Source organism: Crocodylus siamensis, chromosome 14, assembly GCF_052110815.1.
Source record: "Crocodylus siamensis isolate JL-2025a chromosome 14, ASM5211081v1, whole genome shotgun sequence".
Classification (NCBI taxonomy): domain Eukaryota; kingdom Metazoa; phylum Chordata; order Crocodylia; family Crocodylidae; genus Crocodylus; species Crocodylus siamensis.
In genome coordinates, this window is record NC_143408.1 from 5,957,439 (window position 1) to 5,982,482 (window position 25,044).

The window sequence follows — 25,044 nt, forward strand, 5'->3', positions numbered from 1 at the left end:
ACTTAAAAAAGAAAAAAAGTTCACTTGTAATAACATGACACTGAGGATTGAGGCTTTCAGGAAAATATCAAAATAACAAGACACACAAAATCTCAGCAGCTCGGCAACAGAGATCCCATGTTCTTTAATGCGTGTCTTTTGGTTTGAGACGCTAACAATTAAACTAATTTTTCAAGAGACAAAAGAGTCCCTGTCTCTAGTGAAGCACTGTCTCTTCTTGGCATCATTTAGGGCAGAGGTTGGTTGTTATTAATTAAATCTGAATTATTTATGCAGTACAAGCAATGTGCATGGGGGTTTACGGACAAATAAACCACAATGCCTGCCCTGAAAAGCATCCAGACTGAGATGTGAATCCTACAGTGTATCCCAGGTGGGTGGGCTACTGTGCCCGCCCTTCAGATTTCACCCAGGTGTTGCAGGGTGTAAATTTGCCTGCTTGCTGAACATGGCAAGATCAGCGCCTAGGGTTGTATTCCTACAGATCCCGAGTAGAAGTTGCCCCCCTGAAGGACTTATTTGCACGATTAAAGGTTTGCCCTCTGTTTGTCACCGACAGCCCTCGCATGAACACCTTGAGCACATCACTGATGACCGCCAGCCCCTTCTGGAAAATGACACCCATGGCAAAGTAGGCATGGGGGACCAACCTGTTGTGGCTTATACACAGCCTCTCAACCTCTAAACAGCATCTCTCAAGCAGCAGGCTTACTCAGGGATGGGCAAATATGGCCCATGGGCCAGATCTGGCCCACCAAGGGATTTTAATCGGCCAGCAGCAGGTCCCTCAGCTCTACCCAGCCCAGGAACAGGGGGCAGCTGAGGCCATGGCGCGTGTGGCCGGTTCCACCCCCATGGCATGCAGTGGGGCTGAGGTGCAGACTTGCTTCCTAGCAGCCCCCGCAGTGGAGGCTTCTTCCACCTGCCGCTGCCAGATCTGTCCCCACTTGCCGGGCACCCCAACCTGTTTGCCTTGTACCCACTGCCAGGGGCACTGGATGGAGCAGGCAGGCAGAATCTCCATGGAGGCTGGCCCGGGAACCACACAGGAGGGTGTGCTCAGCTGGGATGGGGCTGATCCAGCCTGTGACAGCTCACCAAAACTGCGCAAGTGGCCCTTCTGCCCAAATAACTGCCCACCCTTGGGCTAACTCCTATTCTTATTAAGACACCAGACCTCCCAATGGACCCAGATGCAAGCTGTGCCCTATCATCAATAGAGACCGCACAATTGCTGGACCAAATAATACAGATTATAGCACCTGACTTTAATTCACCTGCAGCTTTACCAGTGTCATCCCCTGCTGCCAGTGCCACTTCGCTGTCTACGTTGGACAGACGGGGCAGTCCTTCTGGGAAAGAATGAGGGGACATTGATATGGCATCAAGTCTAAAATACACACACAGCCTGTGGGCGTACACTTTAATCTTCCCGGATATTTCATTGATGACCTCAAAGTAGCTGTTCTTAAACAGTGAAACTGTAAAGGCCAAACTGAATGTGAAACTGCAGAACAAGAAATCATCCACAGACTGGATTGTGTTAAGTATGATTTAAACAGGGACTACAGATTCTTATGCCATTCCCTGGATTAGCCTTTTTGACCCCTGTGTCCCTGTGGGTATTACTTGTCTATTATTTGTCCAGACAAATTACTTGTTTGCCTCTCTTAACACTGCCTCCCCGCCTTCCCTGTCTTTTGTATTCAAATGTCTCTGTCTGATGCCTGCTCTGTGCATGTCCTTTCATGAAGTAAGCCCTTGCTCACTTAAGCTATGTAGTTCAGTCTGTAAGGTGCATCTCTACTCTGCCTTTGGTTTAAATTAAGATATAATCTGATGAGAAATTGTAACCATGCTAGGAGATACAGGGAAAGGCATACAGAATAAACATCATGGGTGTGTCCAGAAGAGCGCACATGTGCATCTTACAGTACGGCAAACTGCAGGCGCTGCACATGCATGCATTTGCTGTGCTGCTAATTTGCAGCGTCGCAGGTTTTTTTGACACCGAGATGCAGCATATAAAAACAGGGTGGTGCACATGGTGGGCAGTACGTGCTGCCCAAAATTGGAGCCTGGCTGGTCAAAGTCACACTGGCTGTGGTCCAGGATCTGCCCACCTGGATCGCTGCTGAAGCCCCAGGAGGACCCCAAGCAAGGCTGCTGGGGCCAGCACCTACGCTGGCCCCAGGCTCCCCTCCCCAACCTGGGGCAACCTGCTGCATGCCAGAGCACACATGCAGGGTATTCCCTGGAGACAAGTAGCAGTAGCACAACTATACGTGGTTGCTGTTTGTCTCCGGGAAATCACACGTGCATGCGCAACCGGACGTGCCTGCCCTATGTGGTTACTCTGGTGTGTCATGCAAGCATTGTGGAGGAATTACAAATTTGAACTGGTACTAAGTGGCCTGTCACACTGTCATTCTTAAGCAAAATGCTAAATAAAGCACTTGACCTCAGTATTGAGTAGACACTCAAGTATTTTGCCAAACAGGGATGGATAGCTAAATCAAGGCCCAGAGGAAAGTGATACAGCCCTGCTACGCCCAACTAGATGGTAACACTGAAGCCTAACCATTACAAACCACCCTTAAATCTCCAGCTAGAAGAAGGTTCAATGTCTTTTGAAGCATCCAGCATCAAGTGCAGCAGGAGCAATGATCTGAGTCAGCGTAGCAGCTGTCTCATGGCTTCTTTTGGTTACGGACATATTATTTTTGTCATTTATCAGATCCCTGGACATCTGGAGGATGGTAAGAGCAGAATGTGGTCCGCTGTGCTAGGATAGATACCTGTCAAGTCCTCGGGATCTTTGGGGAGAGTTTATGTTATATTTGATAAGATTTTTATTTGTATGACATTGAATCCTGCAGCTCTGTCTAAAATCAGAGCCCCCACTGTAGCATACAGACTTAGGGAGCTTCTGTGTATCTTGTTATGTATTTCCTTGTTGGAGCCTGCAGTCCCCACCCACCCTGCTTGTCCCTGAATGTTCCCCTGTGAAATAAGCTTGCTGGTCCATGCTAAGCAGAGACATAAATATCTCGAAAGCTCCAAGTTTTGAGGGAGTGGGGGGACTGTATGGCCACAGAAGCCTCTCTGCAGCGTCTCGTGGCATTGTTTGCCTTGCATGCCTTTGACATTGGCCCATTGTTTGTGGTCAGTGTGCAGTATGCGGCACCCTGCTGTCCCGCCCATGCACACTGCTCCCCAGGCACGGTCCAAAACAGGACTCCATTCAGGTTTAGAGAAAAGTGTCCTGAACGGTGCCTGTGACAGCCCCATCGATTTTCTAATAATGTGTTTGCGAGCGCTGCGGCTTGATCTGCACCCCACTGTCTCCGCACCTTGTGCTTGTCCGACACACCCGTTTCCCAGCGTAGCCCGTTAGCCTGCAGGAGGATGCTGATGGGGGCACATCCTGCAAACGTTTCCAAGCTAGGACTGGGGAGTCGGTGCGCAGCCTTTGCAACAGCTTCTGCTTTCCTTCAAAAACCCATGAAGGTTTGAGATCCTGCGCAGCTTCTGAATGCATTGATCTGCTTGACTGGGCATTTCTAACATGCCCTTTGCTGTCACTGAGGCCTGTTGCAGTCACTCAAGTGCAGTCACATTGTATTTAATGGAGATGTGTTTTGAACACATCTCTTTTACAACAGGGCAGGGAAGTGGGGGGGTCTCTCTGCAGTGAAAGCTGCATAGCGGCGACGCTGTTCTGAAAACCGGTGCTTGCCCTCCTCTCAGCAGCCGCCCCTGGAGCTGCATCTGCCCATCCACCTGATTTTGTAGGCCCTTGGACCATGCCCATCTCTGTAGTTTCTAGGCAGCCCCAGGAGGAGGTTGGGGGAACGTAGGTGACCAGCACTTTCAGTGCAAGGTTACCTGGCAACAAGGTCATTTCTCTGAGCCCTTGCTTCCCCCACCCCCTGAAGAGGAGAAAGGGAATGAAAGCAGCGCTGCACTTTTGAACTTGCTGCCAGCCCGCTCAGTGGCTGGGGCAAGGCGGCTCCAGTCGCAGGGAAGGCGCCCAGCGGGGAACCTGTGAAATGGCCCAGAAGTTATTAATAGGCTGCAGAAGAATGCAGGGGAGGGGGGAGAGCGACACAGGGAGAGAATCAAACGGAGAGGGAAAGTGAAAGGGGGAGTGTGACAGAGGGAGAGGTAGAGTGATGGCATGCGGGAGAGACAAAGACAGCATGGCAGGCTCCGAGGATGGGGAAGGGGAAGGGGAAGAGGAGACAGGCGACAAAGCCAAGGGATCTGATGCTCCCTTGTCTTGCACCTTATGCCATCATTTGCCAGGGCAAAACCAGTGGCGTGGTGGCATTCCCCCTGGGTGCGCAAAGCACGGGGCAGCAGAGGATCCAGCCCTCCTGGGGTTCATTTCTTGTGCATTTGTTTCCCTTGGAAGAACAAATCTGTTCCTGATTTTATAGGCAGTGCTGCCATCTAGTGACAGTGGAGAGTTGTGTTGTGGAGGCAAACAGCAGGGCCCAACCTAGCATTCATCGGTGATCTCCTTGCACGTCCAGCTGCTGACTCTAGCACCGATACCATCATTGATGCAGGGGCATGAGCACTGCCAGGGCACTAGCTTTTTTCCAGCCCTGTTACCTAATACTTCAGTGACTTGGTGGGGTACACAGAGATGCCCCATCTCACCCTGGCAGCAACAGTGTTTGTGCTGTTGCTTCAGTTGTGTGAGCCTAAAGATGAAGAAAGTGCAAACATTTTCCAGGTCAGAGTTACCTTTCTGGGGTCATGTCTACACATGCATTTACTTTGGCTTAAATTTACTGCGCAGTATTTTCCTGCGCAGTAAGCAGGAATAGGCCTGTGTCTACAAGTGCAGGTATTAAAGCACATTAATGCCAAAATCCCAAGTCAGTCCACACACATAGTGCTACTGCACAGTAAGATGTCTACACATGTGTTACTGTGCAGTAAATAATTGGGTGTAAATTTGAAACCTGCATGATGCAGGTATCAAATTTATGCACAAGCTGGCATAAGTCACCATATTTGCTGTGCAGTATGGGCATGCACGTGGAGACCCACACCCATACTGCCCAGTAATTTCAGTTACTGTGCAGTAAATATGCATGTGTAAATGTGCCCTGAGTGCACATAATGCTGCAGGGAGTAGGCAGCTGCAGCAGTCACTTCCCACTCCTAAGCAGCCTCTTGAACTGCTTGTGCAGGGGCATGAATTCCCCAAGCAGTTCTCAGCCCATGGAGAGGCATAGTCAAAAACCATGTCCTCCTAGACTGGATGAGCTGCCCCACGGTATTTGTGTTTCTGTACTTGGGTAATACCTCTGGACCGAGGCAGGACATCATGAGGCTAACTACCCTGGCAGCTGGTATGTCTTTCTGCAGCCTTGTCACCAGTATCACTGTAGCCTAGAAAGGCAATGAACTAAGAAAGATCATATGATATGTCATCCTAGCTGGCTGGGAACCCAGAAGAGGCTACTCCGTGGTGGTGGCCTAGCAGGACATGCTTCATGCAGGTGACAGCCTCTTCTCTATCTGGATCCCAAAGTGCTTTACAAGTGCATATCAGCTCAGCGTCTTACTTCCCTCCCATTTTACAAAATACCTTTTACAGACAAGCCTATGAATTTCACTTCATCAACCTCCATGATACAAAAAAATCATGGACTAAATATAGACACTGGATTTATGACACATTATAACCTGCCCAACATCTAACTCCCCAGGTACCTCTCCGCTATTTACCAGCTACATTAATTCCCCTTCCCCCCCGGCCTGTCTCTCACCCACTGACTCCTCAATTTACATCTTCACTGACTGCCTTTCTTGCATGCCTACCAGCCTCTGGCCTCTTTACTATTCCTTCCACCCAGGAAGAGCACACACCAACTGCAGATGCTTCCTCAGCCTGACAAAGGGTATTTATACCTGAAAGCTTGCAAAGAAGCATTTTTCCATCTATTTGAGTTGGTCTAATAAAAAATATCAGATTTACCCAAAGAACCTTGTCTGCCTATGTCCTTAGACCAACATGGCTACAACCTACACCCCTTCATCTCTCCCAGCAGTCACTTTCCCTGAGCAGAGAATTTTTCTCAGTCAGTGCAGGTTCCCCCCAGTCTGTCCTGGCTCTCAGCGTGAGACCGTAAGGGAGAGTTTCCAGCTGAGTCAGTTGGGGTTGGTGAGAAAGAGGGATAGGCAGTGAACAAACTGAAGGAGAGGGGAAAGCGAAGTGTGCAGGGGGAGGCAAGAGAAGTGTAAAATCAGATCCTGGACAGCTCACAAGGCTGAGTTCAGAGCATCCCTAGGTTGAGCGTAGCCCCTGCTTCTGCTGCTAGTGCTCTCTGAGCACGGAGAGGCGGCTCTCTCTCATACTCCTGCCTCCATGGTCCTTGTATTCACTTTGCTTGCAATTCTTATCAGCACTGGTCAGCAACTCTGGCTGTCCTTCCCTTCCTCATGCTGCTCTGTAACCCCGCCAGTGGTGCTGCGTACGGGCAGACAAGAGAGCTGTGGAGGGCCCTGCTGTTTCTGCACCGCCTCTCTGCCACACTGGCACGTTATCATACTGGAGGGAGAATCCTGCCATAATACACACAGCCTCGAGTGCCCCAGCAAAGCCAGGCTGCTCCTCGCCTCGTACTCATGGAGGACTGGCCTTTCCCTTCCAGTTAGGAGCTGGTGGGCAGAGCCACAGAGACATGGGTGCGAGTGTTTGTACTTGTTCAGGTGGTCGGAGTGGGTGGTTTGGGGGTTGCAGCAATGGCCCAGGTGCCAGGCGAGCCAGCTGTCACATCCTGTTCTCACTCAGCACCTTGGCTTCCTCACTTGCAAACTGGAGATAATGACATGGACTCTCATAGAGATGGGCTTGAGGCTCAGTGGATATGCATGAGGCTCCTTTCAGAGATGGGGTGGAGTCCTTGCCCTAGATCAGGGTGTCAGACCTATGGCTCACGGGCTGGATCCAGCTTGATGACATGGACTTTTCCTCAGCTCTGGCTGCGGTGAGGGGGCTTCCTGCAGTAGCAGCCAGCATCCCTGGGAACGCAGCATTGAGCAGCAGTGTGGGCACAAACCCTGCCACTGCAGCCAGGACAAAAGACCTGGCTCAGCAAGCTCTGGACTTGGTGATGGAGCTTCTGACCATGGTGCTGCTGGAACTGCTTGCATCTCCGCTCAAGCTGTGCAAGGGTGTGCAAGCAAGGGTGAGCTCGGACTGCTGCCACGGGAAGCCTCACCACCATGGTCAAAGCCCTGGCTCTGGGCACAGTGGCAGGGCTTCTGCCTGCAGTGCTGCTGGAGCTGCCTGTCTCCTGGTGAAAACCAGTGTGATGGCTACTGCCACAGGAAGTCCCACCACCCTGGCTAGACCTGGGGATCTGGCCACTGTGGCAAGGCTTGCTTATGATGCCACTGGGGCTGCCAGTGTCTTGGCTTTCACTTGGATGTGGGCTATGGTAGGTTGGAGAGTGGGAAGTCCTTGTGTCAGAAAAGGGCTGGAGAGGGATAACCTTGTGTCAGAGAGGAGTGTGGGGATGGGGATAGAGACCTTGTGTCAGAGAGGACAATTGCTTTGTGCATGGTAAAGGGTAGGGAGCAAAAGGAGATGGATTGTAGAGCTCAAAATGCTGATGCCTAAAATCTAATAAAGTTGCTGTCTGCACTAGGAAATAGCTCATTTTCCAAACAGCATTAGCTGGTTGTGTTTGATCCGCCCTTGGTCCAAGGGGTGCAAACGAGTTTGGCAACTGCTAAACGTTTCCACGTGGCAGACCAGGCAATAGAGAAGAGACAATGATCATCACTCAGGCTTCCCAGACATGGGACAATGATTATACCATTTCTCTCTTCTATAATGCTTTTCTTCATTACATCAAACACAGGTTGGTTTGTGAATCTGACTTTCCAAGAACCTGGAGTATGATTAACATCCTAACTGCTTATGCAGCAGCACTTTATGCACATTGATTAACCTGGAGCTGGGGGTGCAGGCTGGTAATTTTACAATATCACCATTAGAGAGCCAGAAACTGGGACACAGAGAGGTACAGGGATTCATTCAAAGCTGGAATTGGTGGTTGTGTTCACACTGTAAGATGAAACTGCAGTTCAGCCACACATTTGAGAGCATTCAAATCCATCTCCATTGCTCAATATTCAGGCAGCATGTTGGTTTGGTTACTGAGCACCTACTTTTAGAATTCCTCTTGCTGCTTTGACTGGATGCAGTGTCTTTCCTTCTGGTCCTAACTACTGGGCAGCACTACCATAGCACCCTACCCTTAGAGATGGCCGCATTTCTGCAGCCAGGGAAGAGCACTTTGTCTCCCTGTGCATATCTTGCCATTCTGCAGAGCACTTTATGGCTGGCTGTGTTGTTGGTGTGCCATATCCCCCCCACATCACCCCAAGGGGAATGCAAGAGATGGCATCTGCATGCTTCCTGCAGAAACTTGGCATGCCAAGAGAACATGTTTGAGGAGTACTGCAAGTATTCCCTTGCATGTGCAGTCAGGTCTGTGCTCTTGGCCAGCTCTCTCTAGAAGAATCGCCTTTTCCCCAGAGCTGCAGGTACCACTGGAAGTGAGCAGTGAGTCCTGCTGCTCAGGAGAGCTGCTGGTGTGGCAGTTGCATCTAGTGCTTGCATGGGGGCTGTAAGGGAGAGATTGCTTCTTAGCTTTTCTCCCATTTCATGCATCCAAACAAGTGACCAGCCATAACCCATGCCTTTAAAAATAGCCCTCATAGGATCCAAGGATAGATGGGAGCTTTGGTGGCCATCTTTGAGTGCGTGGCAGACAAATGGTATGAAGTGAGTCTAGAGAGATGTGTTCCAGCCAAAGTCAGTGTCCATAGCTTTAATACACATCCCTTGTGAGACGTACTGTAGGCATCAGTAAATAACAATGATAATAACAACAGTGGTCCTAAAGCCAGATGCCATCTCTCTGGTTTGTTATCAGCTGAGATCCTTTCAGCAAGGATCAGGAAATACACCCAGGTGCAAAAGAGGCAGCCGCTCCCTGGGGATCTGTGTAATGGAAGACACTGGGTCGTGGTACTTCTGGCTGTTCGTGAGCTCTCACACAGCTCTCACGCCATGCAAGAGCAAGCTATCAACACTTCTATCCCAATCACCAGGGTGGCAACCAGAGACATAACAATCAGGACTCATAGTAGAGAGGATACCTTTTATTAAACCAATAATAATTAATAATTAATAATAATAATAATAATTAGACCTATAATGCTGGTCTAATAAAAGATATCGTCTCTACTGTGAGTCTTGATTGCCTTTTCTTCTAGACCAATACAGCTACAACCTGGATAACAATGTAGCTGAGCATCTGGGGCAGCAGTGACTTCCAGTTGCTGTCCACTACCATTTCAGTGGCAGAGTTTCCCCCCACTCTCCCACCACCCAAGTTAGAAACCAGGGTGGCTGCCCTGGGTGCCCTGCCCTAGTTATGCTGGTGGTGGTATCCAAACAGCCATTCAGAGAACCAAAACCACCACTTAAGTATTTGCAGACAATATCTGTGCTCAGACGCATGGCCCCTGAGCAGCTGAATCTTAGAACTGGTCTCTAACACTGTTTGTGAGTCTTCCTTAGGGCAAGATAGGGCAAGGCAACTTCCCAGGAGTCACAAGGCCAGTACTGTATCTGGGGTTGAAAGGAAGGCATATCATGTAAGACATAAAAGTAGATAACCAAGGGGCAGCAGTACAGAAGGCTGATGGCGATCAGTATATGCCTAGCAAAGAAACAAAGAATGCATGTGTAAGAAGCATGGGACATCACAGCCGGTGCACACTGTTCTCTGCAACGACACAGGCCCCATCCTCATGAAGGTGAAAAATATTCTAGCTGCAAGCTCGTTGCCAGCATAGCATGGTGTGGGATTTTTATGAGGTCCAGATGTAGCAGGCCAGATTCCCAGCTCGTATAAATCTGAATAGCTCCAAAAAAGACTTTGCCCAATGCATAACACCTGAGGATCTGGCCCAGTACTTTCTCCTGGTTATATATTTATAACCAGGAGAAGACAACTGTAGATATATATCTTTTCCTGTTTTTATATATATATATATATAACCAGGAGAAGATATATTCCACTGGGAAATCAGGCTATAGCCGTGATCCTTAACCAGGGATCGAGCTATAAGATCCTTTTTAGGGTGCCACAGGATACTGCACATATATTAGCACTGTTAGGTGTGCAAACAAACACCCATACATGATTCACAAGACAAATGAAGAGATTTCAAATAGGAATTCATAGTGTCAGAAACATTGTGACCAGTTGGGGTCTGAGTTCTTTGCAACAGAAGAATTGCTGTATTTTTTGACGGTGAAGAAATAAGGAGAAAGTCCTTGGCTGGTACCAAGGAGCTAAGTAGTGTTTAGTCAGTTATAAAGGCCAGATCTTGAGAAGTGCAGAGTGTACACTTCATTTTTCATATTTAAGGACTGAGTGGCTGTGTCTACATGTTCATTAATGTGCCGTAGTTACGGTGCGTTTAGTACCTGTAATAAAAGGACTAATTTACTGCCTCGTAATTGGTGTTACTGCACAGTAGCACCAGCGCACGCTTTGTGATGCTAATGTGCAGTAGACTAATTCTGCTGCGCATTAGCATGGTTTATGCCTGCTGTGTTAATGTGCAGCAGAATTAGTCTACTGTGCATTTAGCGTCTCATGTAGACGTGCCAAGCAAGAGCTGAGTAAGGACTTCAGGCTTTAGACTCAATGCAGAAATTGTCAAACAAACAAACAGAGATGGGTGGAAACCAGAATTTGCTTTGTGTAAAAAAATAAAAATAAAAAATCATTTCCAAAGAATTGTGAATAGGAACGAAAAATCAAACATGCAAAATTTTCTGTCGAATGGAAATTCAAAAACAAAAACTAAACAAAGCCCCTCCAGTCTGAAAGAAACATAATGCCCAGGGCAGGGGGTCAGACTCCATCTACTAAGGTCCCTTCTGACCCTAAACATCTATAATGGATTAAAAAAAAATCTAGGCTAGCAAATCAGGTCCCAGCTGTCCAGCTTTATAGTAGGATGCCCAGGCTGGGAAGCCAATGGTCAAGATGGCAGGGCACTAGCCAGGATGTCTGGTTTCCATCAAGTCTCAGTGGAATCAGCACATGATTCTTGGAACATGCCCGTTTTATCACGTCGGCATTTTTGCAGTGGACAACGTTCCCTTCTGAAAAAATTCAACTGTCGTTACCAGTTATGAACCCTAACATTGCCTTGTTGTTGAACCCCAGCCCCCAAATGATTCCTGAGCTCTCAGGCTATGGCCTGAAACCAGGCGGATGGATGTCCTGGTTAGGAGGCGACACCCCACAGTGATTTGGCTCCTCTGTCAAAGTGAGAAGAAATGACTGTTCTTACCAGAAGCTGTGAAAATAACAAAAATTGATCCTCTGACAAAATCCGCAGAACCACTTGTCGGTTATCCAGCAGCCAATGGCTAATGCCCACCACACAACCATGGCAGCAGCTAGCCGGTGGACACGGCCGTCCTTGCACCTGGAAGGCAGTTTGGGAGGAGGGGGTAGAGGTTGGATCGTGGAGTTAGAAGAGTTTGTCTTTTGGTCATCGATTCTAGCTCGCCATGTCAGAGCAAGATGTGTGCCCTTGCCCATGGAGGGGGCCAGCCCCCCTTTCCCTGCGGTTCTGTGCACTAGAACTACTCCTGCAAGTGGGAGTACGTTCAGTGCTGTGGACACCTGTGGAGTTACCCTGGAAAAGAAAGACATTTAGGTGGGATTTTCAGAAGAGCTAAAGGGAGTCGGGCACCAAATCGCCTTGAGCTGATTTTGGCTCCTAACTCTCTACAGGTCTTTGAAGATGCCTAGAGCTGCTTCCCTGGTGCTGCAGGAATCATCCTGGGCCAATGTAGTCTCTGTGGCCACAACCAGTTTCTGCCCTGCCACAAAGTCTTTTTGACTGCAGGATCAGTTCACGTGTAGCAGATGTTTGACCTGTTGTGAGCCCCCTCATCCCTTGCACAGGAGCCAGCACAGAGCTGTATGTTAGGAACATCAGTCACTATTCACTGACCGAAGCTGGTTTGAACCCCTGACCAAGAGGTGAACAGTGCAACCCACGCACATACACGCCCCCATCCCCACCCCCACGCTCACTCACTAGCATTACAGCATGTTCAAGGGCAGCTCTTCTTTGCCCATCATTGCTCAGGCTGATGAGCCTGAACCCACTGGGTTTTGGGGAAAGGCCTTTACCATGCCACTCTGAGAAAGGCCGTCAACCCAAAATGTGAGTCTCTGTGTTCGAGCTCTCTCCTCAGCTGGCCATGCAGCTAAGTGTCGACCCTTTGAAAGCTCCTTGTCACCTGCACACCACTCCAGGAAGCTTATTTAGTCACAGCACTACAAGTGCAAGGTGCTGCACCTGGGGAGGAAGAACCAGCACCATACCTACAGGCTGGGGAACTCCCTTCTCATCAGTGCAGAGGCAGAAAAGGATCTTGGAGTCATTATTGATGCCAAAATGAACATGGGCCGACAGCAGGGGGGTCAGGAAGGCCGACCACACCTTGTCGTGCATCCACAGATGCATCTCGAGCAGGTCCAAGGAGGTGATCCTCCCCCTCTATGCGGCACTGATCAGGCCGCAGCTGGAGTACTGTGTCCAGTTCTGGGCGCTGCACTTCAGGAGGGATGTGGACAGCATGGAGAGGGTCCAGAGGAGGGCCACTCGCATGGTCAGGGGGCAGCAGGGCAGGCCCTACGAGGAGAGGCTACAGGACCCAAACCTGTTCAGCCTCCACAAGAGAAGGCTGAGGGGCGATCTAGTGACCTGTTACAAACTAGTCAGGGGGACCAGCAGGCATTGGGGGAGTCCCTATTCCCCCAAGCACTACCAGGAGATAACAGTCACAAGCTGGCAGAGGGTAGATTCAGACTAGACATCAGGATGTGCTACTTCATGGTCAGGGCGGCTAGGATCTGGAACCAACTTGCAAGAGAAATGATGCTGGCTCCTATCCTGGGGGTCTTCAAAAGGAGGCTGCATGAAAACCTTGCCGGGGTCATTTGACCCCAGTACTCTTTCCTGCCATGGCAGGGGGTTGGACTTGATGATCTGCTCAGGTCCCTTCCGACCCGACCAACTATGAAACAGTTCTCGTCTAAAGTGGACCCAACCTTAACATATCGTTTGGGCCTCCATTCAGCCCAGCAACCCAACCTTATTGCTGATCTTATGTATATGCTCAACTACTTTCCTGGCCAGTGAGGTGCTGAAACACATACTTAAATGCTTGGTGGGGCTGGAGTCCTAACATAGCATCTGAATTGTATAAATGCCTAAAGGCATTTAAACACGTAGCTATATCTGCTCTGATGCACCAAAAATCCAGTGCATCGGAGCAGACTCAATTAACTGAGTCAGCAGAGCATGCAAACTGATGTGCCCGGTGCTGCATCGCATGCATTTGTATAACTGGTTAAATGTGCAGCAGCATACAGAATATGGCTTTTGAACTAAAGCACCTTTGATGTTTGAACTAAAACACCTCTGACTGCCATTTTTTCAGCGCTGTTGCACACTTCACCATTTATACAAATGTGTGCCACAGTACCGGGTGCTTTTAAAAATGCCCGGCGCTGAGGCACATACACATGCATGTGTACAAATCCCCTGAGTGACCAGCTCAGTTGAAGGGTGTAACCAAAGCTGCTTCAAGGTGTAAAGCCACTTAGATTAACCTGTCACAACTCACCCTGACTTTAATGGGAGCTCACCAAATTGTCTTTGAGGATTTGGGCCAGAGAGACCAACAGGTCTCTCAAAGTCACATAAGAAGTATGTGGTGGATTAGAAAACTGAACCCAAGTCTCCCAAGTCCCAGTGGGCATGTGTGTGTGTTCATGGGAGTGCCCCCCTGCCCCTACACTCTTCCCTGCAGCCATGAGCATGGGATGAAGTGCAAACAGACTTCCCAGCAGAGGAAACCACTCCTTACTTCCTCAGAAGACTCCATATCATGTACAGCAGGTAAAAGGCAAAGCTGTTCAGCAGATAAGCATTGACGGACGGCTTGATGAAGGAGAGCAGGGTGATGATGGCGGTCGTGATGGCAATCAGCCATCTAAACTGAGTCCTAGCAGGAAAGGACAAACAGAGATGGATGAGCATCACACAGGAGGTGGGTATGTTTCATGGCAGGTCGCAGCCCTAGCTGAGATGTAAGCAAGAGGGTCACCGCACTAACTTGGTACCCAACTCCTGCCCTTCAGGGCCTTGTGGTGTCGCAGCATGGAGCCCAAAGTCCAGCAGGAGAAGCCTCAGAGTTGCACCTGGCTGACAGCACGAGTGACCGAGCAGCAGCTAGACTGTGAAAGGCAGGAAAACAGGGACAGGAGTCTTCCCGGGATACCTGTTCTCTGCAGGAAGTCTCTCCCAAAGCACAGCTCATTTGCCAAAAGCCTCATTTGAAGGCAATGTTATCTGATGCCCGCAGGATTCCCAAAGGAAAAGCAAGCTGGAACAAGGGCAAGATGCGGTCAGCATGACCCATCTCCTTTGTCACATTGGTGGGCAGAAAGCTAGGCAGACAGGACGGAGGTAAATGTTGCACAAGTAAGGACTGCAGGACTGAGGCCAGGGGCTGGAATTCCTCTCACTAGCACCAGTCAGGGTTTTTCCTGCAAACCCCTTTAGACTTTGAGTTGCTGAACAATAGGGCTCCCACATGGGGTATTCACATGCAAATCCCTTCCAAGTTCCCTTCTTCTCCTTCCTCCTCCAGCCCTGTTCCTGCAGTGAACTCCCAGTGACCTCCTTTTTTTTGCATGGGAATGGCTGACTCCAAGGGGAGGTTTTCACTGCAACTGTTAGCCTAGGCTAGCAGGTCTAGGTGAGAGCTTCCCCTACCTGTGTTACTGCACCCACGCCGCTTGTGACAGAACAAAGACACCTCACTGTCATCCCCATGCTTTTCTCCCTCAAAATATCCTGGAATATGCCCGGGCTAGGAATCAGATCACACTTGCCAGACTCTTTTGTGCTACTACCTAGTGCTGATAACTTTTTTGCCTTTCCTAAGCCTCATAAACAAGCAAGACCTCTGGCCTCACTGAGAAGTGAGGAGAGGTGGTAAAAGGATGTGGGCTTCTAACTTGGCAAACCCGAGTCTCATCTACTTGGCCATGCTGCTTGCAAGGGCCAAATGGATGCATTTGAGAGAAGTCATGTTTGGCTTCCTGCTTAGCTTTGCAAAGGCAGCTGTTAGAGGAGGCAGAGCTGCAAGCAGGTTAAACTGCCCTGGTTACCCGAATGAGCCTGGCTGCCAGTGGCCAAACTACTTCCAGCTGACCCATTGCCTGCATGGGTGTGGTACTAGCTCCCTGTTTCTATCACCTGTGCCCCAGTCCCTTACAGTTCCTGGCTAGCAATTGCAGCCTGGATCCCCCTGTTTTCTTCTGTGGCTGTACCCAGGAGGGCTGCCTATATTTTGGCCTCTTGCAGACCTTGGCTTCCAGACTCTAGCTGGGACCCCTGCTTTCTGACCTTGCCTGTTCCTGATCCCCTGAGTTGTGACCTTCCGGGGTTAAGCCCTGATTGCCCATGTGCTGGTTGTACCTGCTCCAGCTGACTTGACTTTCGCACAACTCCTGCAAGCTTTGCTAGGAGTATCCTTCACAGTTGCACTGACCAAGCTGCTGCCAGTGAACAGTGGTTCCAGCATGTGGCGCAGTAACTTGGAAGACAACAATTCTCAACCGGGGATGCTGTAAGATCCTTTTAAGGATGTTATGCGGCTGTTGCCAAGTAGAGCTGCCCTGCTGCACCTCTGTTTCTGGAAAATGCCACGTGGGACCAGACCAACAAGTGGCTGATAAAGGAGGGGGTACCCTGCTGCAGCCTGGCCTGACAGAAGTGGCTGCCAGGAGCCTGTTGGGCTCTCAGGCAGACCAGCAACACCACTGTGGACAGGATATAGTAAGTGTTGTCCCTACCTGGCAGGCAAGGGGTGTCCCCTGGGCTTGATGCACTGCGGCAAAGGCAGAGAATATGTCTCCTTTGTGCAGGGAAAAGGAGCGGCTCCTCCTGTCTGTATCAGCAGAGGTTGCCCCTAAATCCACAACAGTTATGGAGAGGTGCCTTGAGTCTAAGGTTGAGAGCCACTTCTGTAGTGTGTCCCCTCTCAGCAAGGTCAGCTACTGAATGTGGGACTTGATGGATCCACACAAGGGAAGGCTGAGATGTTATGGTTGACAAGGCAGCTGCTGTAGCCTGCAGGGTACATAGTAGCCACACCTTTCTCACCTGTTCTTGATAAATTTTGGGAAGCGACTCGTTGGTAACCAAAAGGTATAGGTTACAGCCAGCGTCCAAAGGATGGAGAGCTCATCCAGCAGCTGCCCCACATAGCTTAAGGTCGTGTGAAAGTATACAGAGAAGATACCTGCAGTGAGTGAAGCTGGTTGGATTAATAATCCTGCTCCTCCCAATCCCCCTCCACCTTTCTAATTTTCTAATGGGGGCTGGGACAGACCTTGTGAAGAGACTGATTTTGAAGTTTCTAATGGGGGCTGGGACAGAAGAGAGCCATAGCACACATGCTACAAGCCCCTTCTCTGCCTTTCAACCCTTGCACAAGGTCAAATCCTGCCCAACTTCTGCTGAACTCCAGTGGATGCAGCAGTCAGACATGTAGGGGAGGGCAGGATTCAGCACCACCCATCTACCAGACAGTGGGATGTATCCTTTCCATAGGGCACTCTGCTGTAGGTGGGCAGTAAGAGACCCTGGTCAGGAGTCAGCAAATGGTACCTTTGAGCCTGGTTCTTATTTGCACTAAACCCCGTTCACACCACCCAGGCAGGCTTGTAAATTGGCCTCAGCCTGGGATAGAGGGGGTCACTTCCATTTCCAGATAAACCCAGCAAACTTGCTATGTCAGACAGCCGTGGTGGCCTCAAGCACACTGCACTACTTCATGCACTCTGCCTCCTAAACCAGAATGGTGCAGGTACATCTACACCATGCTCTGGGTGTGCATTTGCCACTGATGAGTGACTGGACCAAATAGCCCAACCAGTGCTAATTAGCTGGCCAGCAATGAGGCCTGGGTGTAACTATACTGCTTCCAGTTTGAAAGGCAGCTTGGGTGGAGCCACAAGCCTGTTTTGAGGATGCCACTGCCTAGCATGATAAGCTTGCTGTGTAGGCGTGTTTTCCTTTCTTCCTATAGTAACTTCCACCCACCTCTCCCCGACTTTCCCTCCCACCCTAGTCCTCAGTGAGGAGCAGCCAAGAGGTTTGGCTTTGTCCACAGCAACTCCTACATGAATGTCAGCATGAATGCCTGCAAGCCAGACAAGCCTGATGTGCAGCTAAGTTCAATTTACTGGCAGGGGCTCATTCATATATTTAGATTCTGGTTCAAGTAGGTCTTGGAGTATGGGGTTAGTCTGGCTCCATCCCATTGAAATGATCTTTCAAGTTGCCCACCTGCTTATGAACCTTCTTGAATCCAAGAATCAGTGGGGACCAGTGGAGAGGCATCTCTGCTCCATAATCAGAGCCAGGGGTAGATCCAGAAACTGTAGGTTGTGTCCCTGAGCCAGTTCAACAACCTGAGACTCCCCCTCAAGCCTCCCTTGGGGGTGGAAGGTGGTTGTCAATAATAAAGTGGCTCAATTCAGACAGGTTCCCAGAGTTTTACTGAGAAGATTTAGTGCTTGTGAATAATGTCCTGGGCTGGGTTCTGGCTGCCCTTTTGATCGCGGAAAGAGGCTGGAGGAAACTTTACCCTAGGATCAAGGTAGGCTTGGCTTAAGCCAGTGATTCTCAACCATAGTGTCAGGGCACACTGGGGTACAGCCAAATCCTTTGAAGGTTGCCATGAGATGAGAGGAGATAAGCAAATAAACTAAGCGGATAAGCCAGGCTCAGGCCTGTCTCTGCCTGGATGATCTCACACCTCCATGGCCCAGGTAGGAGGTAAGCATTTTAATACATAAATTGATTTCTGAAATTGGATCCCACTCAATTCACAAAAGTTATGGAAGGTGCCTCAAGTCCAAAAAAGCTTGAAAACCACTGGCTTAGGCATAGGTAGTGTTTGTGGCACGCTCATTACAAGGATTCCCAGTGCAAAGCAGCAGCTCAGTGAAGGCAGCAGTAAAGGTCTGTTTAGCTTTTGCTTGGTGCCACTGACCGCAGAGGAGATGCCACAAATCCTGTCTTTTGCCTGCCCTAAGCTGTGCCTTCAGTGCTGCACTTAGCCCAGCGTTGAGTCTGCCTCCTTGGCAGGTCCACTCTCGTTCCACTGAAACCTGCAGGCAATTGGGTTATGTTGAGCCTTTCCATAACCCTGCCACGTACCTATTGATAAGAGCATGGCGGAGAGATAGTACACAGGCTTTCTGTGCTCCTGGACATATTGTTTATTCAGGTGCAGCAGGACAGGAGAAATGATGAAGAAACTCACATTGCTGATCTGAAAAACAAACAGCAAACATATTCAATTTACAGGGAAAAGAACCCTGGGTGTCAATGGACAAGCCAGATCACTGCTGTGCCTCAGCTTCCCCATCTGAAAAATGGATACCTACCTTTGTTGAACCATAGGTGTCACCCAATCGATATTACTCTTGACTGAAATTCAGGAGGCAAAGGTGTCATGCAGCAAATAGGACTGAAGCTGGCAGGAGAATTACCCTTGTAAGGTAGTGGCAGGTAAGGACTGCTGCCTTCTCTCTGCCTAAATCAGTCTTTGGGGCAGAGGAAGGGAGTCAGCAGAGCTGTGGCAGGACAGTCTGTCCCAGTTTACTTAAACTGGATCGATCCTGTACCTGGGCAAATGAACAGAAAGGCCAGAGCTCTTCAGCCCCTGACCACCTCTGTCTTCCTCCTCATCCCTGGACTTCCTTCAATGCCCCTGTTATCTGTAGCATTCAGTTCATATTGGCAGGGAGGTAAGGACTAAGGAGTTTTACTTGAATAGGTGAATCAGCTGGTAAACCTGTTGGGGAGGGGGCATTTGCTGAGGGTGCAGTGCTGTGGAGCCAGACAAGAAGGGAGACAGGTAGGATAAGCCAGTGCACCAATGTATCACAAGAGTCAGGGAGTCAATACAGTTGCAACTGCATGATGAAAGATGCACTTTTTGTTAATGCTCTTAAAATGCATGTAACAGGATTATTCTGTACCTTCAAGGCACTCTGCTAACAGCATCTAATCAAGATCTCTTGATGTGATTCATGTCAAACAAGGCTGTGCCTACCCCGGGGAAGTAGTGAAGAAATACTGGGTCCTCTTCCCAAGGCAATAGTTTTGGGTAACTTGCCTTCCCTCTTGTGATCTCAATTCCCTATCTTTGACATGGCAGTAAGGGTGACCATACAAAGAGCAAGAAAGGATCAGGATGCATCTAAGAGGTCAGCTGCTTCTAGAGAAGGTCCAAAAAATTCCCAAATGGTAAAAGGTAGATTAGATTTGGAAACAGCTTTTATCAGCAAAGGAGCTGGACCAGTGTGAAAGCCAGCCAAGGAATATTGATTCACATCTCTTCCCAGCAATAATGCCTGGATTCCTTAGATCCCTGGCACACGTTTCTTTAAAGGTGTCAGAGGATCTGAGCCCTGTTCCCAACAAGTGCAACCCTTTCCATGCTATATTTGCAATTTTGGGATAAGGGATCAGATCCCAGTCATGCCCTTTCTATTTGTTAGTAAAGGGAAAGCCCAGGATCATGATCCCAGGGTCTCTCTGCACCACCAAGTCAAGAGCCAGGGCATTTATACACATACCTTTTCATCCCATGACATGCTGGAGATCTGGCAGGTCCACATGTGAACTGATGCGCACTGCGCTGCATCGTGTGCGTTGTATAAGTGGCAAAAAGTGCACCAGCATGCAGAAAATGGCAGTGGCATGCTTTTGAACTAAAACACTTTGAGGTGTTTTAGTTCGACAGTGTGCCGCAGCCATTTTTGCCACACTGATGCACATCTTTTAAAAGTGCCCCGTGCTGTGGCGCAAGTGTGTGTACAAATGCATTGCAGCCTGATGTAAGCTGGTATTGTCCTGGGGCCAGGGCCAGCAATGAGCTGATTGTCAGCACCAGCCCTGGATGTGCTTCACATCTGATTTAAGGCACTATGCAAACCAGCCATAAAAATTTTCTACATCATAAGTGGAACACTTTTATGTCTGGTTTTTCATTTTATGGCACCTTTAAATTGGGAGCATGAGTAGCACCCTTGCCAACTATGCTGTGATTAACGCATTAATTGCAGCCTAAATGTTACCTGTAGAGTGGCCCTTAGTCAGATTTGGAAATTATAGCCCAGTGCTCTTAACAGTATCTATTTAACCCCTGCAAAAGTGAAACCCAGTCTATGCCAGGAGTGGTTCAAACAAGACTTGGTTTAACATCATGGCCCTCTGGTTTACACTGCCTCATGTGGCCCCAGAGCCAGTCAGGACTGATGTTGAGCTAAGACAAAGAGTGCTAATTGCCAACTGGAAATGCTCATATGTGCAATGTCTGTCTGAATTTCAACTTGACCTGGATGGTATGTTCTCTGGCTTGGCCTTTTTCATCCCAAGCCTAAACACACTGCAGAAGCTTACCAATGAAATGCTGTCTCCTTTAGGGTGAAACATTTTAGCTGTTTAAAAACATGCAGGAGTGTCCCACAATGATTTAGCGAACTGATTCCTAACCACCCATGGCGCCCTGGGGTGCCATGAGATCCTTTTAAAAGGATTTGCACTATATTGGAAAAAAGGTTCTTTGGGTAGACATGCTGTCTTTTATTAGACCAACTAAACCCATGGAAAAATTGTTCTTTGCCAGCTTTCGGGCACAAACACCCTTTTTCAGGCGTAGGGAAAGTCAGTTGGTGTTTACGTGCTTTCCTAGGTAGAATAGAAGCCAAAATGCAAAATACAGGTCTGTGAACATGCAAATGCATGTCAGTAAGGTTCAAAAGGAATGGGAGACAATAGGTGTGAAAAGGCATGGCGGGTAGGGAAGGGGGAGAAGGTGATAAAATGTAGCTGGTAAAATGCAGACAGGGTATCTGATGGCAGGTAGGCCATAAATCCAATATCTATATTTAGTCCACGATTTCTTGCATCCAGCAGATCCACAAAGTGAAGCCCACAGGCCTGTGCAGGAAAGGTGCCCTGCAAACTCCCCCCAAGGATCAGAACCGAGAGACTGGCGAATGAATAGCCACCCTGTGAGAAGTGTGAACCCACGAGCAACCAGGCACTCCCGCCCGTGACAGATCCTCGGCGTGCACCCATCCCAGCATGCAGCTGCCACCTAACCTCCCTCACACACCCTCCACAAAGGCATCCAGCGCATTGCACAAGATGTACCACACCTCCGAAGATGCAAGTGCAAGATCCAGGATCAATCACGACAGCACTGATGTGGGGTGCAGCTATTAGCAGTGTTTGGTATGCAAACACTTACATAAGAATCATTAGCTAAACCTATAGTTCAAAAGCATGCCGCCACCATTTTCTCAGCCCTGACGTGGATTTTGCCACTATTATTACACCAGCTCAAATAGTATCAAAAAGATATTATTGGATTTACCCAAAGAACCTTGTTTAGCTAAACCTAGAGATTTCAAATAGGAATCCATAGGGTCTAAAACATTCTGGCCTATTGTGGTCTTTCAGGATACTTCACAAGAGAGGAATTTCTCAATTATTTTGCCATTGTTAAAAAAAAAGAAAAAGATGTGAAAACTAAAAACAGGCATTTTTTGAAGGGTGCCTTGAGTCTAAAACAGTTGAGAACCACTGTTTTAGAGCAAAAGGAATCTGGGTCCACCTGAAGCTGCTAGGGGAAGGGAGGATGTTAGGATGAGCAAGGAGGCAAGAACAAATATTCTGAGTACAAGTGGTTGAGCCCTTGGTATAATCTCATCTGAAAAGTAGCACTTATTTTGCAGGGGAGGGGAAGTGGGGAGCACAGCTTAGTTTTGCACTTAGCACCCCTTGTGCTCTGAGATTACTTGTAACCTCACCACCATGGTCCTTCCTTTTGTTCCCATGCAGGTGCTGACTTGGGCCCAGTTCCTATGATCAGGTCTGTATTAAGCAACTCCTTGCATCCCTCTGGGCCCTCGTGTGCAAGCTTTGTTTGACTTGTGAGGTCCAAAAGGCCCTAAGTGGATAATAAGAGGGCTCGAGTGTACACTTTAGTAGTTATATGTATGATACACAACCTAATATGTTCAGATTACACATCAGCCATGTGATACACAACCGAGGCTGCTCTCTTTTCATTGCAGCATGTTAGTCTTGAACCTCATCAAGCCTGTGGGGAGACAAGCTAATGCTTTTCTTCATAGCATCTTTCAGGCCAAGGAGAGCTGCCTGTTCTTGGTATATTTATTACCCAATCCAGCTGTATTTCCACTCTTGCCTGGGAATTTAGCCAAGGCTAGAATCAGAGCAATCTTATCCATCACTCAGTTTTTAGGTTCAGACACATCCACCAAAGGGAAGTTCTGGTCCTGCTGCTGTGATCAGTGATAGACAGAACAAAAGAGAGGGAGAAAACAAACCAGAGCTATAAAATTACAAATAGGCTGTGAACAAAAATGCCTCAAAATTGAGTAAAGACGTTCTTGGAGAACACAAAGGAGCAACAGAGCAAAAATGCACATAGAAAGTGCAGCAAAATGCAAATTGCAAGAATGATCTTATGGCATTGCTGGTTGCTCAATTACCAACTCAGCAGACCAGAGTTAGGAAAAGCAGATGCTAGAGATTTCACACAGGGGTGTAACCCTTGCTGCTATGTGCATTGCATCACCATCTTTTACTGACCTGATTTCAACATTAGCATTTAATTAGTACAGTAGACAGAAAACAACAAGATCAGATATTAAAGAAGAGGTATAAGGAGGTGCAGTATGCCAGACTGGAAAATGCGATGATTAAATTCAAGCAATTTTTGAAAACTAAGTGAATCCAGGGCACTGGAGCTTGATGGTTAAATACTGGAACTCCATAACATTGCATCTAGTAGGAACATAAAGAGACAGAACTGGAAAAATCTCTCCAGTCTCCTAGCCCAGTCCCCTCTAATTGCAGGTACCACGTCATACCATTCCTTCCATAAATTTGTTGAGTGCCATCAAAAGCAGCTAATTTTCCCCCCTGTTGCTCCAGTTGGAAGGCTGTTTCAGAACCTCTTTGCTCAAATAGCTGGGAACCTCCTTCTAATTTCCAGCCTCAACTTCATCATGGCCAGTTTAAGCAGGTTGAGATACCAACTTGCAACCGTCTCCACTGAACTCTTAGGAAAGCAGAAATCAGCCACATAGTCTGTGCACAGATGGCAACAGGAATTCATGTGTAAGTGTGAGCCATCTCACTAGCTTTCTAGCTCTGCAGTTCACACAAAGGCCTAGCTCCCAGGGGACAATGAGTGAGTTTTAGGTCTTGTCCATGTCATAATATTTGACAGGCTTCTCTGTTTCTATTTAGGAGAGAACTTGGACTGGAGTAGTAAAGTATGCTGCGTTTGCAGAGCTTTATGCATTAGGAAAGCTATCTATCTGAGGAGGGCCTAGGACTGAAGTATAAGGGCACACTGAAAGTTGGAATATAGATGTGAGTATGGGGAGTCCTGCAAAGACCTGGCAACCTATGTGGCTTTGGCCATTGCTGTTTACTGACCCTGAATTCATTTTGCATGAGAAAGAATGTCTTCTGGTGAAAATATTAGAAGCAGCAGAAAGAACTACCAGGCAATGCTTAGCATTAGGTCCCAGGCAGGCTCTGCAATGCTGGACTGAGACTACAGTTGTTGAGCCCATCCTTTGAATCCATCTTTTGCTATAGTTGCTTTCAGAGGAACCAGAAGATGCATCCAAATGATGCCTGCGTCCCACTGTTAGGCATACCCATGGCTTGTTTTATGTCCGGTGGCTATTTCAGCTGGCATCCTCTACACCCAACATGCATTGCAAAAGGAAGCTCTGTTTCTCTGGCAAATCCCTATTGGGTTTCATGGGCATTACTGGTTGCCTTGACACATTTTTCTTTTCTCACAGGATGCCTCTGACTTCACAGTAGGCTACCACATTTCCCTCGTGAGGCTCTCTCCTGAGCATCTCTCTTTCCATTCACAATCATTTGATATTCCTGTTGCTACAACAGCAATGGTCCACAGAGGGTTTACTTTTATGGCTATCTAATAGCATGAAGTTTAATCGCTTTGGGTGGAGTTTGGAAAAGCGCCCATTGAAAATTAGTGGAAACAGAGTATTTAACTTCCTCGGTCCTTTTGAAATCTTGCTACCATATGCATTTCAGTTCATTGCTAATTTTTTCAGGCTGGAACTCAGAGCAGGACCTGACTTGGTGGCAAACTGAACAGGTTACTAAATTGATGATAAGTACAGAAGGCATCTGGGGCATTTTTTTTTTCTTTTTGGCTACTGTGTGCTCCAAAGTCTAAGAACAATTCTGTCACAATAGCAGCTTAGGCATAGTTAGCTTAATGTGAGGGTTTATGGAGGCAAGATGTTCACTCGCTAGGTCCTATTGGGCTGGGAATCAGACTTGCCTGACGTTGGAGCCTACAGGGCCTCAGCAACTAACCACAGGAGCAGACACCAGAGAGGCTGTCCAGATCAGAATATCAAGTTCCTGGAAGACAGTTTGGTATAACAAGAGACTAGACCTGGTGTATGAGCTTTCGACTTGTCATGTATCCAGGTTACAATCTTTTCTCCTATGCTGATGAAGGGTGTTTGTGCCTGAAAGCTTGCAATTAAAAAACTTGTTTTTGTATGCAAAAATCTAGTTGGTCTAATAAAAGATATCAACTCTACTACGAGTCCTGATTAGGTCTGTCATAGCACTCATCTAGATGCATGGTATTCTGGGTGATAAGAACAATAAGCCATAGACAGAGATTTCCAAGCCGAGTAGAGATACTGGGACTGAACAGATGGCCGAACTAGTTCAGATGTCATCTGATGACTTGTTCATGTTGTGTCTCAG

At 48.3% G+C, this 25,044-nt stretch overlaps 1 protein-coding gene across 3 annotated transcripts in view; it reads right to left on the reverse strand.

Moving 5' to 3' along the window:
* Positions 1-8,855: 8,855 nt before the first annotated feature.
* The window catches only part of ACER1 (alkaline ceramidase 1), a 39,589-nt gene continuing 23,400 nt past the window's right edge, over positions 8,856-25,044 (reverse strand). For all 3 annotated transcript variants that reach the window (XM_090027570.1, XM_090027569.1, XM_090027568.1), the window contains exons 2-6: positions 18,382-18,496; positions 16,318-16,456; positions 14,012-14,149; positions 11,413-11,550; positions 8,856-9,761 (exon numbers count right to left, since the gene is read on the reverse strand). In XM_090027570.1, the coding sequence (XP_089883696.1) occupies positions 9,593-9,761; positions 11,413-11,550; positions 14,012-14,149; positions 16,318-16,456; positions 18,382-18,496 (699 nt within the window). In that variant the 3' untranslated portion in view covers positions 8,856-9,592. The remainder of the gene's footprint in view (positions 9,762-11,412; positions 11,551-14,011; positions 14,150-16,317; positions 16,457-18,381; positions 18,497-25,044) is intronic.